The sequence below is a fragment of the Erinaceus europaeus genome, chromosome 12, assembly GCF_950295315.1.
Source record: "Erinaceus europaeus chromosome 12, mEriEur2.1, whole genome shotgun sequence".
In the NCBI taxonomy this organism is placed as follows: Eukaryota; Metazoa; Chordata; class Mammalia; order Eulipotyphla; family Erinaceidae; genus Erinaceus; species Erinaceus europaeus.
The window spans coordinates 77,473,117-77,488,031 of record NC_080173.1 but is presented as its reverse complement, the minus strand read 5'-3'; the positions used below and the strand labels follow the sequence as shown (position 1 = coordinate 77,488,031).

At 39.0% G+C, this 14,915-nt stretch overlaps 2 protein-coding genes across 7 annotated transcripts in view; one reads left to right on the top strand and one right to left on the bottom strand.

Moving 5' to 3' along the window:
* SSH2 (slingshot protein phosphatase 2) overlaps positions 1 to 14,915 on the top strand; it is a 186,401-nt gene that overhangs the window by 119,067 nt on the left and 52,419 nt on the right. For 3 of the 6 annotated variants that reach the window (XM_060204072.1, XM_060204069.1, XM_016187005.2), the window contains exons 5-7: positions 3,017 to 3,085; positions 3,951 to 4,016; positions 10,509 to 10,703. In XM_060204072.1, the coding sequence (XP_060060055.1) occupies positions 3,017 to 3,085; positions 3,951 to 4,016; positions 10,509 to 10,703 (330 nt within the window). The remainder of the gene's footprint in view (positions 1 to 3,016; positions 3,086 to 3,950; positions 4,017 to 10,508; positions 10,704 to 14,915) is intronic. The other 3 variants (XM_060204071.1, XM_060204070.1, XM_060204068.1) reach the window with 2 other exon arrangements.
* On the bottom strand, positions 8,622 to 9,268 carry LOC103111170 (large ribosomal subunit protein eL18-like). The gene has a single exon (XM_060204081.1). It carries the CDS (start codon positions 9,237 to 9,239, stop codon positions 8,676 to 8,678), a length of 564 nt encoding a protein of 187 aa, XP_060060064.1. The 5' UTR covers positions 9,240 to 9,268; the 3' UTR covers positions 8,622 to 8,675.

Sequence of the window (14,915 nt, the reverse complement as noted above, 5' to 3'; positions counted from 1 at the left end):
TGGTTTAATCATTTTATATAGTATGTTATGAGGTCCCTCTCTCAGTACTTTTCAAATTACTGATTACTCTTGCCTGGACTGACTTGTGTCTAAGTAAGGTAATTAAAGGGTTCATAGTTGTGGAATTTGACAGTTGTATCAATATTATTTTAATCCCTGAGTTGGAGCTTAGTGACTTAAAAAGCCTCTTTTGTGCTTTTTCTTCCCTGTAGGCTATGGTAGCTTGAGGGCTTTTAAACTATAAGTAGGCTTCTTAGCTTAATCACTGATTCCTGACCAAGAGATAAAGCAGGGTGGAGCAGAGATAATCCAGTGGTTATGCAAAGAGACTCTCATAGCCCCACTGCTAAGCCACCGAGGTATAGATCTTCTCCTGAGTTTCCTGGTTAGTTCTCTATCCCATGGTGTCAGCACAGGGCCTCCCTGCCACTGCTCCAGATTCTGAGGGCAGTAGCAATGAAGACTCACAGTTGCATTTGTTGAGTCTCAGGGGAGTCCTCCTCTCCCTTCAGTCGTCCCCTTATTGGTGAAACAGACTAGAGGTGGTGTCTCAACTGGTAAACTGCCAAACTGATACCAGCCAACTAATCTCTCCCTAGGCTCGTCTCTGTCCACAAGCCACACATGTTTGCACTCACTGGTGATTTGGTGGGTTCCTGAAGTCATTCTAGTCCTGTCTTGTTGCGGTCCCAGGTGGTCTCCTTTGGTATTCCGTTTTTTGTTTTTTTTTCCCACCAGGGTTATTGCTGGGCTCGGTGCCTGCACCATGAATCCACCACTCCTGGAGGCCATTTTTTCCCCTTTTTGTTGCCCTTGTTGTAGCCTCGTTGTGGTTATTATTGCCATTGTTGATGTTGTTCATTGTTGGATAGGACAGAGAGAAATGGAGAGAGAAGGGGAAGACAGAGAGCGGGAGAGAAAGATAGACACCTACAGACCTGCTTCACCGCCTGTGAAGCGACTCCCCTGAAGGTGGGGAGCCGGGGGCTCGAACTGGGATCCTTATGCCAGTCCCTGCACTTTGTACCACATGCACTTTAACCCACTGCGCCACCACCCAACCCCTCCTTTGGTATTCCTAGTTGACCCAGGAGAGGAGAGGAGGGAAACACAGCTGCTGCTACTGCTCTATAGCCCCGCCTCCCTCAAATTTATTTTATATTATAATACATTCATATATGTATTATTTCATTTTAAATATTTTTTTAATTTATGATGACACTATAAGGGTGGTTTTTGTTACCTAAATTTTCAGATTAGTAAATTAGTCTGGGAAAGGTTAAATACCTACATTGTCAGAAGGAATTGAAATATTGAATTGAGTTCATATCCAGATCCTTTGACATGAAACAACTTCAATAAATGGTAGTTGATACTATGTTTTGGGTACCTTTGAGCTTTATTTTTAGTCACATCAGCAATTAAACAAAATAATGGTGGAGTTGTTTTACTCCCTCTAGACTCTTTCATGATATCTTTTCTTTTTTTAGTGTGTTATTTAATTTAATCTTCAAAACAGTTCAATAAAAAAGGCATTTTGTTTACAGTGTAACCGGTGAAAAAACTGAACACAAGACAAGTAATTTAACTAAAGTTTGTATAGTTATCCTCAGTTAACCCTAGTTCCAGAACCCATATAATTCCGGAACTATTTCTAAACCATGCTTTCCTGTTCCTGTTTCCACATTTAAGGTTCTTTCTACCATAGAATGCTTCTTTTATGGCTTTATTGGTAGAGAGAGTGTTGGAACCTTTGGGAAACTGGATGCAGGAAAAAATTATTTCTGACTGCCTTAAGAGAAAGTGGCAAAGATCTGGTATAGATTACAGTATTTTCTCTTTGTCTGTGGTTTCAGTTACCTGTGGTCAACTGCAGTCCAAAAATATTACCTATAATAGGATATTTTGAGAGACTACATTCAGTCTTATTACAGTATAATGCTATACTTAATCCATTTTATAGTTTTGTTAATCTATTACTGTACCTAACTAATATAACTTAAACTTCATATATAAGTATAGGGAAAAAAAACATCTTAGATATCTGTACTTTAAGGCATCCACTGGGAGTGTTGGAATGTTTCCCCAACAAATATGGGAAAACTATTATACACTTGTTCAGAGAAGTGGTATTATATACCTCACAGTTAGGGGTCACTGGTTTCCTGTTTCCACCTGCTCAATTAACTTAATACCAGTTTCTTCCCTGCACTAGTCTAAGATTTAAATAATATTTTAATGTGCCATATTTGATATATAGGCTACACTTTTGTTGACATTCCTGTTCACTTTGTATTTCAGAGAGTTCAATACACAGTCACTAGCACTGTTTTTTTGTTTTATTTTTAGATTTTATTTATTTATTGATGAGAAAGATAGGAGGAAAGAGAAAGAACCAGACATCTCTCTGGTACATGTGTTGTCAGGGCTTGAACTCAGGACCTCACACTTGAGAATCAAGCACTTTATCTACTGCGCCAACTCCTGGACCACCACTAGCACTGTTTTAATTAAGTTATGTTGTTACTACTTTTTCTTACAATTTTTTACATATTTTAGATCCCTTTTAGACTTAGGTATTTAATAAATCTGTGTAAACCTTAAAATTAGAATCAAAGAAATTATGTATTTAGAGGTTTCCAGCAGTAGTTTCCTTGACATTAGAAATAATTCTGGGGGTTTAGATTGGTGCTGTGACTTTGGACTAAAACTTACCAGCTGCGGGTCAGCAGCCATCCTGTGGGATTTCTAAATAGTAGCTATTAACAAGACAACAATACAGGGAACACGGTCAATATGGCTTCTTTGTTAAATATTTAAGACTGACTAACCACCTGTTGTAAACAGTTCCTGAGACACATACCTTGGACTAACAGTAATACATTAGAAATTCCTCCACTCTAACACTTACACCAGAGTTTAGAGTTTAGGAAGTTTTCTTTCTACTGATAGAATTAGTGAAGGATTGATCCCTAGAATTACACAAAGTAACTATGGACTGTGTCTTGTCTTGCAGTAGCACTTGTACCATGGGCTTAGTCCTGCCTCTCTGGAGTGACACCTTAATTCATTTGGATGGTGATGGGTAAGATAATTCCCTTTTTATTCTTCTACAGAAATGGAAGGGTGGGGTTCCATCCTAGTGCCTATTCAGTCAGCTGAATGGGAGGCCCAGTAAGATTGTCATATCAGAGTTCAATGAGTCTTTTTAAACTCTTGTTTTGTAAAGTGGAGAAAAAATTCAACTTGCCAAGACCTCTCACTTCTGTTCTTCTAGACTGACTATGGTAAGAATCCAAACAAAGAAGAACTGACTTGTTGGCTCACTCTTTAATCTGAGCATGTGGGACTGTTGCAATGCTTTCCCAGAGGATGATATGTTCTGTTTCAAATAACCTCTTGCTGTCTCTGCCAGCTGTCAGCCTACAGGGTAACCCCTTTCCTTTGCCAATTTCTTTTAGTGACCCTCCACTTCCACTTCTCAGTGTTTAGAATGTGTTCCCCAAGAGACCAAGATTTCTGCTCTAGTTTATGAAACCAGGGTCAGCTTTGATAAAAGCCCTCAAGACTTTCAAATAGAAATACATAGTAAAACAGTTTGTCCATAGCTGCAGCTGGGAAACTATATGTAGTTGTATGTGTAGTACAATATGGGATTCACTTGTTTTGCTTAGTAGATAAAATCAGACAACTTGTTGATTCTTTTCAGGTAAACCCTACACTCTAATTAACTTCTTTTTTGTTTGTTTTTATTTATAAAATGGAAACACTGACAAGACCATAGGATAAGAGGGGTACAATTCCATAGAGTTCCCACTGCCAGAACTCTAACTTCTACATAAAGTGTATGATAATTCCACAGTTACTATCATGGAAAACGGTTGAAACCTCAGAACTGAAATAACACACCCTCATTTGTGAACTTTTTTCTCATTCTTCTTTTTCTTTAGTGGGTTCAGCGTATCGACAGATAACAGAGTTCACGTATTCAAACCTGTATCTGTGCAGGCAATGTGGTAAGAGGATTTTCAATACATTTTTGAATGTTCTGATATGTTACTAAATCATTATTCTTTGAGAAATATTTGAAATGGCACGATTTCCTGTGAGAATTCCGTGTGATCTGTTTCTGTGTATAAGAATGTGTGATCTGTTTGTGATCATAATAATTAAAGGTTCAGTTTTTGGATCATCACATAGAAGATCATGAGCATCGGTGGACAACCAGAGATGTTCATAAATTTTGTGACATACTTAATGAGATAGATAACAATTGGAGATGAGTTTAGTTTTATAAGGAAATATTGATTAAATCATCTTTGGTTTTTATCTCTACACAGGCTTCACCACTCCAGGCTAATTTTTTTCTTTAGGATTTGTTTATTTATTAATTGGGGGTTAGAGGCAACCAGAGCATCATTCTGCATTTTTTAATGTTTTTATTTTATTTATTATTGGATAGAGAGAGAGAAATTGAGAGGAGAGGGAGAGACAGAGATACCTGCAGCTCTATCACCACTTATGAAGCTTTCCCCTTGAAGGTGGGGACCAGGGGCTAGAACCTGGGTCTTTTCACATTGTTATGTGAGAACTTAACCAGATGCACCACCACCTGGTCCCTGTGCTTGATGTTTTACATAGATTACATTTAATCATCACACTAGCTCCCAAAAATAGTACCAGTTGCTCCTTATGAGTAAGAAAACTAAAATTTTTGGAGAGGCTATGTAACTGACCTGAAAGTGAGGGTGTCTCTTATATTTAGACCCAATTGACTGTTACTGTTTATATTCTAGATTACCTAGAAAAATCTTCTAAATATTCCTAGGAAATTCTGTGACTCTTAAGACTCTCTCAGTCAGGGGTTTGACTTTTAGTCCTCATTCAGTTGCCTATTCTGTAATGGGAGTCCCCATGAGGAGTAGAATACACAGAAAGCAAGCCAAACAAGAAATAATGGAGCCTGAAAAAAGACTCCAGGCAGATAATCAAGCCCTGAATAATAGAACTGATAGGCTTGAAGTGGGTAGGACCCTGAAACAGACAGCTGAACAGTTAACAGTCATCATGTTGTGCAATAATTGAGGTAGGACAGAATTTCAAGTCTTGTGTTTAGACTCTCTAATTTCAGTTATATTCACAGCTGAATATCTTATGGAGAACATATGATCTCCTTTAATTTAAGTAAGACTCAGTTAAAGACTTACTTAGTACTTCCCAGGTACTAAGTAAGGCAAATCAGAAGTCTCATAAATGGTAGTGCTTTCACTTATACTTTGAGGAGGAATACAAAGGAGCCTTCACTCTTAAGATAGTGAAGATTTAATTGGCAACCGTAGTTCAGACTTTGACATTCTAAAGTAGACTAACTGGAGATCTGAGATGGAGCACAGTGGGTAAGTCACTGGACTCACATGGGGTCCTATGTTCAATCTTGGGCATCCCATTTGCCAGAGTGATGCTCTCATATTCTCTTTCTCTCTACCTCAATACCTCTTTCTTTCTCATAAGTAAATAAATCTTTTAAAAAAAATAAATAACTTTAAGAAATAAAATAGACTAGTCCTAGTTCTGTTAGTTTTTTGTTTGCTTGCTTGTTTTGATGTACTAAATGAGGGCTAGTGAATGGAAAGTCACAGGAAGGAAGATGATGCATGGATCAAAGCAGCATGTGGGCCTCTTGGTTCATGGACAGAATGTAGTTACTGCAGCCTGCCACACCTGTATGTAGCTGAAGTACCTAAAGTATCTAAGCCTTAAATATATTCTAAGGCACTTGCATCAGACTCTTGTGGCACATGCTGTTGGAGCATGTTTCTTAAGCAAAACATATATTACATGTTACACATTGCACTAAGATAGCCCTTATCTTTGAATGTATGCAGTGAAATGGAAATTCTCTGAGAATTTGGTTTACTTTGAATAATAGAAAATATTTTTTTAATTCTGAAACTTGTAAAGGAAGAATATGTTTCTCATCTTTTTATCAAGTGGTGATTTTTATATATTTTTTTCTATTTGGTGGTATTTCAGGGACCTCAAACATACATGATTCCATTGCTCTTGGCAGACATTTTCATTTAGATAGACGGGGAGAACTTCCTAGTGTCACTGTAGCACTGCCCATGTCATGTACAAGAGTATGAATCTAGGCAGCTCAGCCTACCCAGAGAATTATGTCTCTGACCCTGGTTATTTCGTTTTAAGTGTACATTATAGGGTAGGAGAGACAGCATGATGTTATGCAAAAGAAAAAACTAATGCCTACGGCTTCAAAGCCCCAGGTTCAATCCCAACATCACCATAAGTCAGAGCTGAACAGTGCTCTGGTTTAAAATAATAATAATAATAATAATAATAATAAACTGATGGGAGAATAAACTGGAGCAGACTTTCTGGAGGATAGCTTGCATGCTCTTTGACCTAGTAGTTTTGCTTCTATTTACCTTCAGTTAGTAATAACAGGTATGATAAATTTTAACTATATGTGTGTTTGTCAGTGGTCTCATAATAGTAAAAAATGAGGAACTGTGACATAGAGAGTGGCACAGTGAGCTGAACTCCCAAATTATATTGCACCAAAGTAAAGGACTGTGGGTGGAGGGGAACTATCAGGTCCTGATACATGATGGTGGAGGAGAACTTAGCCTGAGGGTGAGTGTTTTACAGAAAACAGAAACTTTTCACATGTACCAACAATTGTACTTACTGTAAACCATTAATTCCCCCCCACCAAAAGAAAAAAAAAAAAACTCTCAAACTAGAAACATGAGGTCCCAATCTCAATCCCCAGTATAGTATTTGCCAGAGTAATGCTCTAGTTCTCTTTCTCTCTCCTCCTCTCTAATAAATAAATCTTTTTATGGAATACAGCTATGCGTCTGGAAACAGGAATCAGGTCAGCAAAGTTGATTACTTGGATAGTATGCTGCTTTGCCATGTGTGTTCAAGTCTAGCTCTTAACATATTTGAAGGAAGCATCAGTTTCTATGACACACACATACATACACACACACACACACACACACACACACACTCTTTCTCTCTCTGTTCTCTGCCTCTCTGTCTCAATCCAAAAAAAAAAAAAAAAAGACAAAGCAGGAATCAATTAAACTATGTTATGCCCCATATTACTAAATATTATACAGGTGTTAAAAATTATCTAAGGAGGGGCCAGGTGGTGGCACACCCGGTTGAGTGCACATATTACAAAGTGTAAAGACCCAGGTTCGAGCCCCTGGTCCCTACCTGCAGCAGGAAAGCTTTGCAAGTGGTAAAGCAGTGTTGCAGGTGTCTGTCTCCTTCTCTACCACCCCTTTTCCTCTTTGACTGTCTCTATACAGTAAATAAAGATGATACAAAAAAAATTCAAGGGAGCCGGGTGGTAGCACAGCGGGTTAAGCGCACATGGCGCAAAGCACAAGGACCGGCCTAAGGATCCCGGTTTGAGCCCCTGGCTCCCCACCTGCAGGGGAGTCACTTCACAGGCAGTGAAGCAGGTCTGCAGGTGTCTGTCTTTCTCTCCCCCTCTATGTCTTCCTCTCCTCTCCCCATTTCTCACTGTCCTATCCAACAACGACATCAATAACAACAATAATAACTACAACAATAAAATAACAGGGCAACAAAAGGAAATAAATAAATATAAAAAAATTCAAAAAGATTTATCTAAGTGAAGAATGTCTATTTTTATCTCTTTATTGGGGGATTAATAGTTTACAGTCAACGATAAAGTACAATAGTTTGTACATGCATAACATTTCCCAGTTTTCCACATAACAATACAACCCCTACTAGGTCCTCCTCTGCCATCATGTTCCAGGACCTACACTCTCCTTGCACCTCTCCAGAGTCTTACTTTGGTGCAATAGAAGAATGTCTATTAACTTAGAAAGATACTACTAATAAGGCATAAACTAAAAGACCAGGTTGAAATGGTATGTAGAATATGATCATGTCTTTGATATATATATATAATTTTTTTTAACCAGAGCACTGCTCAGCTCTGGCTTATTGTGGTACTGGGGGTTAAACCTGCAATATCAGAACCTCAGGTATTAAAGTCATTTTGCATAACCATTATGCTATCTCCCCATTCCTATTATAAATCTTAAGAGACAAAAATATATTGGAAAAATCTACATTAACCCTAGTAGTAGTTGTTTCTGAGTAACCAGATTACAGAATATTTCTGTTTTGTATCTGAGGTCTCTAAATTTTCTAAAGTGAGAATGGATCAGAGAGAAAATTTTTTTTTTAATTTTTATTTATGAAAAGAAAACACTGACAAAAACCATAGGATAAGAGGGGTACAACTCCACACAGTTACCACCACCAGAACTCTGTATCCCATCCCCTTCCCTGATAGCTTCCCTATTCTCTATCCCTCTGGGAGTATGGACCAAGGATCATTATGGGATGCAGAAGGTGGAGGATCTGGCTTCTGTAATTGCTTTTCTGCTGAAGATGGGCGTTGACAGGTCGATCCATACTCCCAGCCTGTCAAGAAAAAGACTGGCCATAGAATTTTCATACTGTCTTTTTCTTTTATGAGAGATACATTTATAACTAAGACATTTCATTCACCAAATACTAGATGTGCTCCAGTTGTGAAATAAGCATTTTTTTTTTTTTCAGAATTCAAATTCTTTTTATTAACAAGGCAGGATCTGGGGTTAGTTTTTGTAGCCACGACTGGCCCTTCGGCCTCTGGCTCTCTCGAACTTCCGGCCCTTGGAGCGGACGTAAGGCTTGGTGTGGCTGTGCGGGGTGCCTAGGGCCTTGCCGAAATGCCTGTACACCTCTCTGCCCTTACGAGGTCCAGAGAGCAGGACGGTGCCACAGCCCTTGGGGGAGTCCAGGGCCAGCTGGTCAAACGTAAGGATCTTGCCCCCAGCCTTGAGGATGCGGCTCCAGGCACGGGTGGTCACACGCAGGGCACATACCTTCAGCTTGGGCACCACCTGGACACGCACGTCGTCGGTGATAGTCCCAACCACCACAGCTGTTTTGCCTTCCCGGCCGGGAAGCTTCATCTTCCCGATCATCCGGGAGAGGAACAGGGGCGGCCGGTTGGTCTGGCTCATGAACAACGTCTTCAGCACAAACTGGTTGAAGGTGGAGCTGGTCCGCCTGGCCAGGAACCTGTAGAGCTTGACCAGCAGCCTAAGGTAGATGTCCTGGCTCTTGGGCTCCTTGTGCCAAACCTTTCGGTCCTTGTGGCGGATGTCAACTCCCATGATGGTGCCTCCACCTTGACCAGGTCCAGAAAGCGAAATAAGCATTCTTTTAGGCATTGTAGGTACATCAATAAATAAAGCATAGAAAAATCCTTGGTTTTGGCCCAGAAGGTGACACAGTGGATAAGGCATAGAATTTTCAAGCAAGAGCTCCTGAGTTCGATCCCCAGCATCACATGTGCCAGAATGATATTCTGGTTCTTCCTCCCCCTTTCCTTCTGCACCTCTTCCCTGCTCCTGCCCCACCCTGCCCCCCAAGTAATAAATAAATCTGAAAGGAAGGAAGGCCCCTGGTCCTGTGTTAACTAGCCTCCTAGAATTTCTATATATTTCCCAGGTATATAACCAAAAGATTCTTTTGCATTTTGTTTACCTTTTGAGGGTTCCTGAGTTCAAAGTCAGAGACTTAATTACTTTCAGTACAGTCAAATTTGTTCTTAGAAAGTAGCTTATGGGGAGGCGGGCAGTAGTGCAGCGGGTTAAGCACAGGTGGTGCAAAGCGCAAGGACCAGCATAAAGATGCCTGTTCAAGATCCTGGCTCCACACCTGCTGGGGCGTCACTTCACAGTGAAGCCTGTCTGCAGATGTCTGTCTTTCTATCCCTCTCTCTGTCTTCCCCTCCTCTCTCCATTTCTTTCTGTCCTATCCAACAACAACATCAATAACAACTACAACAATAAAAAAGTTTTTTTTTAAAAGAAAGTAGCTTATGTGCATTAATAAATGGCTTAAAGAGACAGGAGAGTACAACAGCAAAAATAATTCTGTTATTAGACCAGTGTTTCCTGGACATTAAAGGTCTTATCTACTTCAGGTTTAAGAGACAAATGGCTTTGTGATCTTTGTGGTACTTCTAAGAAATCAGAGGGTATGTGTATTGTAGCATGATTCTGTGCTATGAGAAATATATTTTAATTCTGAATGATTGAAATGTTTGTGTGTGTGCGTATGCATGTGTGTGTGTGTGTGTGTGTGTGTGTGTCATATCCACAGTTTAGTTCCAGTGCTAAGATCATGAATTTCATAGCTATCGAAGCCTGCTTTTCATTGGATGGTTATCACTTCTTCCTCTCCATTCTACTACCCCTCACCTTGTAAAATGCATCATATCTTTTAGCAAGAAATGTCTAGTCAATTATTATGAGTATATTCTCCAGAGACCAAATTCTATAGAATTTTTAACTTGTAAGAGTTAGGGGTACACATAGATTATTATCTTTTTGGTGTGCCACAGTTCTGTGGTGCTCATTTATCAACATATCTTCCAGGTCTGCTCTACAGAGTTTACACAAGGCTTGTGAAGTAGCCAGAATGCATAACTATTACCCAGGCAGCCTGTTTCTCACATGGGTGAGTTACTACGAGAGCCATATCAACTCAGACCAGTCCTCTGTCAATGAGTGGAACGCTATGCAGGATGTGCAGTCCCACCGGCCAGACTCTCCAGTTCTCTTCACAGACAAGTAAGTCAGTTTGATGAGGATTGTGGGAGCCTCTTTATTGTGTCACAGGGGCTTGTAAGCAACAAGTTCCTCATGAATCTCTCTTGGGAAATTAAGCTTAACCATTGAATATACACCATACAGCCACACATAGAGAAGCCTATTCTTTCTGTTGCCTGTAAAATCCTGATGAGTTTCATTGCAGGTTTAGTGAAGTCTCCATAGTTAAAAACTACACTACCATGAAATCCTATTAGTTTAGATTCCACTAACTTGATATTTGAGTTTAAGGAGCTGGGCTGAAGTCTGCTTTTGCATTATCTATGAAAGAATCGTTTGATAAGCAAATTAGTGACGAGAAGCTTTTAGGAAGGTGTTTCTAATCTTAAGATAACAAGATTGCCATTCAATTTAAGAGGTTGCTTATGTTGGTACCTTCATTTTAAAGTAATTTCTGTTCAAAATTTAAAAAATAATAATTTATAGTTCAAAGGTTTTATTCAGCTTCACCTTTGCCCTGTTAAGTGTGTCAGTAAGGTTGTATTAAATCTCCCTGGGACACTGTGTGCCTTGGATCAAAGGCTAAGTTGAGATGACAGTCATTTCCTTTGAGATCTATATGTTGAAATTTATGTGACTCTTGGAAATTTTTTTCACACTTTGGTTCCTGCTTTGGAAATTAATCATGATGTTTATTTTTCTCTGAATTGATCTGCACTTTCACAGTATTCTACAGCTAGAAGAGTATCCACTTAACATCTGACCTATAATTTCACCAGCAGATGCCCAAAGTTATGACAAAATAGACCATGATTCTTTTAAGACTTTATTTGGATAGTAACGCAATAAATGTTTTTACTACAAGAGATGAGGTGAAATTTCTAAAAATTATGCAAATGAATAATCCACAAAGGAGTAGCTATTATTAGCACTAGGACATCTTTTCCAGTAGACCTAGTTCTTTCAGGATCCTGCAATAACTAAAAAAAAGATAGAATAGTCTGTCAGCATTTTGGAGAATGTTATTTCTTCCTTTAGATAGTTGATAAATATAAAAGACTAATTTGACTTAAGAGAGACATTTTGAAACATTCATGAGAAAAAAACCTTTTGCTGGTTTTACCTCTTTTTTAAATTTCTCTGTATCCCCTTGCCAAAAGTAATAATAATAAAAACAGCATAAAATGGCTCATGGTAGAAGCTTAATAAAAGTGAGTTCTTAGAATGTACAATACAATCCCAGTTTTGAGATACATTTAATGTCCATCTGCTTATAGAGAAAGAGGCTGAAACTGTAGGTCAAGTACAGATAATAATTATCTCTGGTGGAAGGATTCTCAATGATTTTTATTTTGTATATATGTGTTGTTTACTTTTCAATTTTTTCCTAGCAAAAACAAAAAATAAAATATATTTGTGTTATGTTCAAGCCCCCTAGCTCCCCAGCTGCAGGGGAGTAGGGGTCTGCAGATGTCTATCTTTCTCTCCCCCTCTCTGTATTCCCCTCCTCTCTCCATTTCTCTCTGTCCTAACAATGATGACATCAATAACAGCAACAATAATAATAACTACAGCAACAGTAAAACAAGGGCAACAAAAGGGGGGGAAGCAAATTTAAAAAAAAAGAAAATCCTAAAACTGAATACTGTGAAGACCAGAAGAAATGTGTGCCCTAATGTACTCATGTGCCATACTGTGAATAAAATTGTATTTTGAAAACCAAAGGTAATATATGTATGCAATACCTTCATTATATGTCAAATGCTATGCCAGGTACCCTATATATACATGGCATTTCATTTAATCCTCATAAGAACCTCATGAAGCAGATATTACTGTACTTCAATTTCTAGAAAAGAAATGGCTCAGAGAAGGAAAGTAATTTATATTCACACCAGTAGTAATAAGAGTGCTAGGTTTAAACCTGTGTCTGGCCCCAAACAAGTGTAAAGAAAATGTATTAAAACTAAGAACCCTAATCAATGCAGACAGATGCTAAAATGTGTTCTTAGAAATATATCACTTTGAAAAGATTAATTCTTTTTTTTTTTTTTTGATAAAGAGGAAAAGAGAGCGATCCAGAGCACCACTCTGGCACATGTGAACATGTGATATCAAGGGCCAAACTCTGTACCTTATGCTTGAGAGTCTAATGCTTTATCTACTGCCATCTCTCAGGCTACTAAGTTTATCTCTTTAACCTGAGAGTGAACTGTGTCATTTAAAAAATATATTTATTTGGAGGAAAGAGAGAGAACACACATACCAGAGCATAACTCTGGCATATGTGATGCTAGTAACAAACTCAGGACCTCAGATTTGAGAGTTCAGTGCCCTGCTTATCCCCAGCTCTGCTTTCTGAGCTACAGCATGTAACTTTCTTCCATTAACTTTGTCTAGGAAAAATTAAGAATTAAGACTTTTTAACCTTAGTAATACTGGGATATTTTACCTGATTGACAGGGCACAATATTAACAGTATTCTGTAGGGTTCTTGAGTAACTCAAGAGACTAAATTATGGGTTATCCCAAGGTTATAGTGGCAGAGCATCCATCTTTGAAGATTGCCAAGGCTATTTTTGCAGCCAGTGATAAGGCTAAAGGCAGCAAGGTCAGGCAGGATGCCTGAAGGCTTATTAGTCCATTTCCATCTCCAAATAAGGAGCAGGAGTACAGATACCTTTCTTGAGTAGGTAGGGAAAGTTGAGACAGAAGTGCTCTCTTCAGCTTCACTTAAATTATATATATGAAATAATGCTTTTAGAAAGAAGTATCCAGTTACACTGAACCAATATCTTTCTGCTAATTGAAAAGTCAACAACCAAGTTTGAGTTCATAGTTAAGTTCCAAGGATGATTTTACTTTTAAGAGAGTGAAAAGACTAAGGAAAGCAACATAACCCTGAATGTAGAGTGTTAAACTGGGCTGAACATTCTGATTCTTCTGCCAGTGTATGTGACTTTTGGCATATCATTTAACCTTTCAGCTGTTTATTTCCTTGCTTGTCAAGTGGAACAATGATTTCACAGAAATATTGTGAAAGCTTTAGTAAAAAGGAAAGCATTTTGGATGGAAGTACTCCAAGTAGTTAATCCTTGAGACTCAGGCTGAAAAGAGAATATGACTCACTATTTGAATAAGGCAAAAATCACTCTTCCTCCATCCTCATTTTCTAGAATTATGTATGAATGACCAGTGTAAGGGAGCATTGTAAGCTACAGAAGACCCAGTTCCCTAGTGGGTTATATCACTGAATCACTGGTCTACCTAGCTTAGAATTCTAGTTCATTCTACTCAGAAGTAGATGGGGAAGTATGTATATGGCTCTCCACTGGAGTGCTATAGTCACTATAACCTTTATATATTTGTGGATTCAGGTAGACAGATGTTGGTATGCATGAGACCCTTTCTGTTTCATTTGGTTTAAATCCCCCCTGCTTAACACTATTCTATTTACATAACCACTTCATTCTATTTACATAACCACTGTTAACAAGTTCCACCCTCCCTCCAGGGCATTTGTGGTTCAGTGATAGGATTCTCGCCTAATCTGCCCCCTCTTTGTCACACTCTGATTTTCACCAGTCACTTTTCTCTCCACCCTCTCTATGTCACATCCTGTTTCCACCTTACTTGGGAAGTATATATAAAGACAGCATTGTGAGTTTTACAGTACTTTACCTTTAGTTTAGCTCAGCTCGGCTTAGATTGTGCTGCGTCCTGCATGAATAAAGAGATACTGCCTACAGCTCAACCATGAGTCCCTGGTCGTCTGTTACCCACCCGTGAAGCCAGCCCGGCGAAAACAACATAACCCGTCAAAAACAACATATGGCGCCACAACGTGGGACCAGACCTGCGCAACTCCCAGATAAGTGAAGACTTTGCCTACCTATGCACTATGGTCTTCTCTTCTACTTACGAAGAGGTTTGCCAAAGCCTCTACTGTTTCATTATGAGACAGTTTCTCTGTCTCTGGAACATTTTACTCTGGGCCACACTTCGGTTCCCTCACCGGGAACTTTGGTTTCTTATGACTGGGATCATAGAGCTTGGGAGATGCACTGAGATTTCTCCTTGGACTTTCTGGATTCCCTCTCCCATGTTTCCTGAGGAAAAGGACTACATTTTGCTCCAGGCCACAGTTTGGTTCTTTATGACCATGATCGTAGACCTTGGGATATGCATGGGGATTTCCACTGGGACTTTCTGGACTTCTTCTCGAATGTTTCC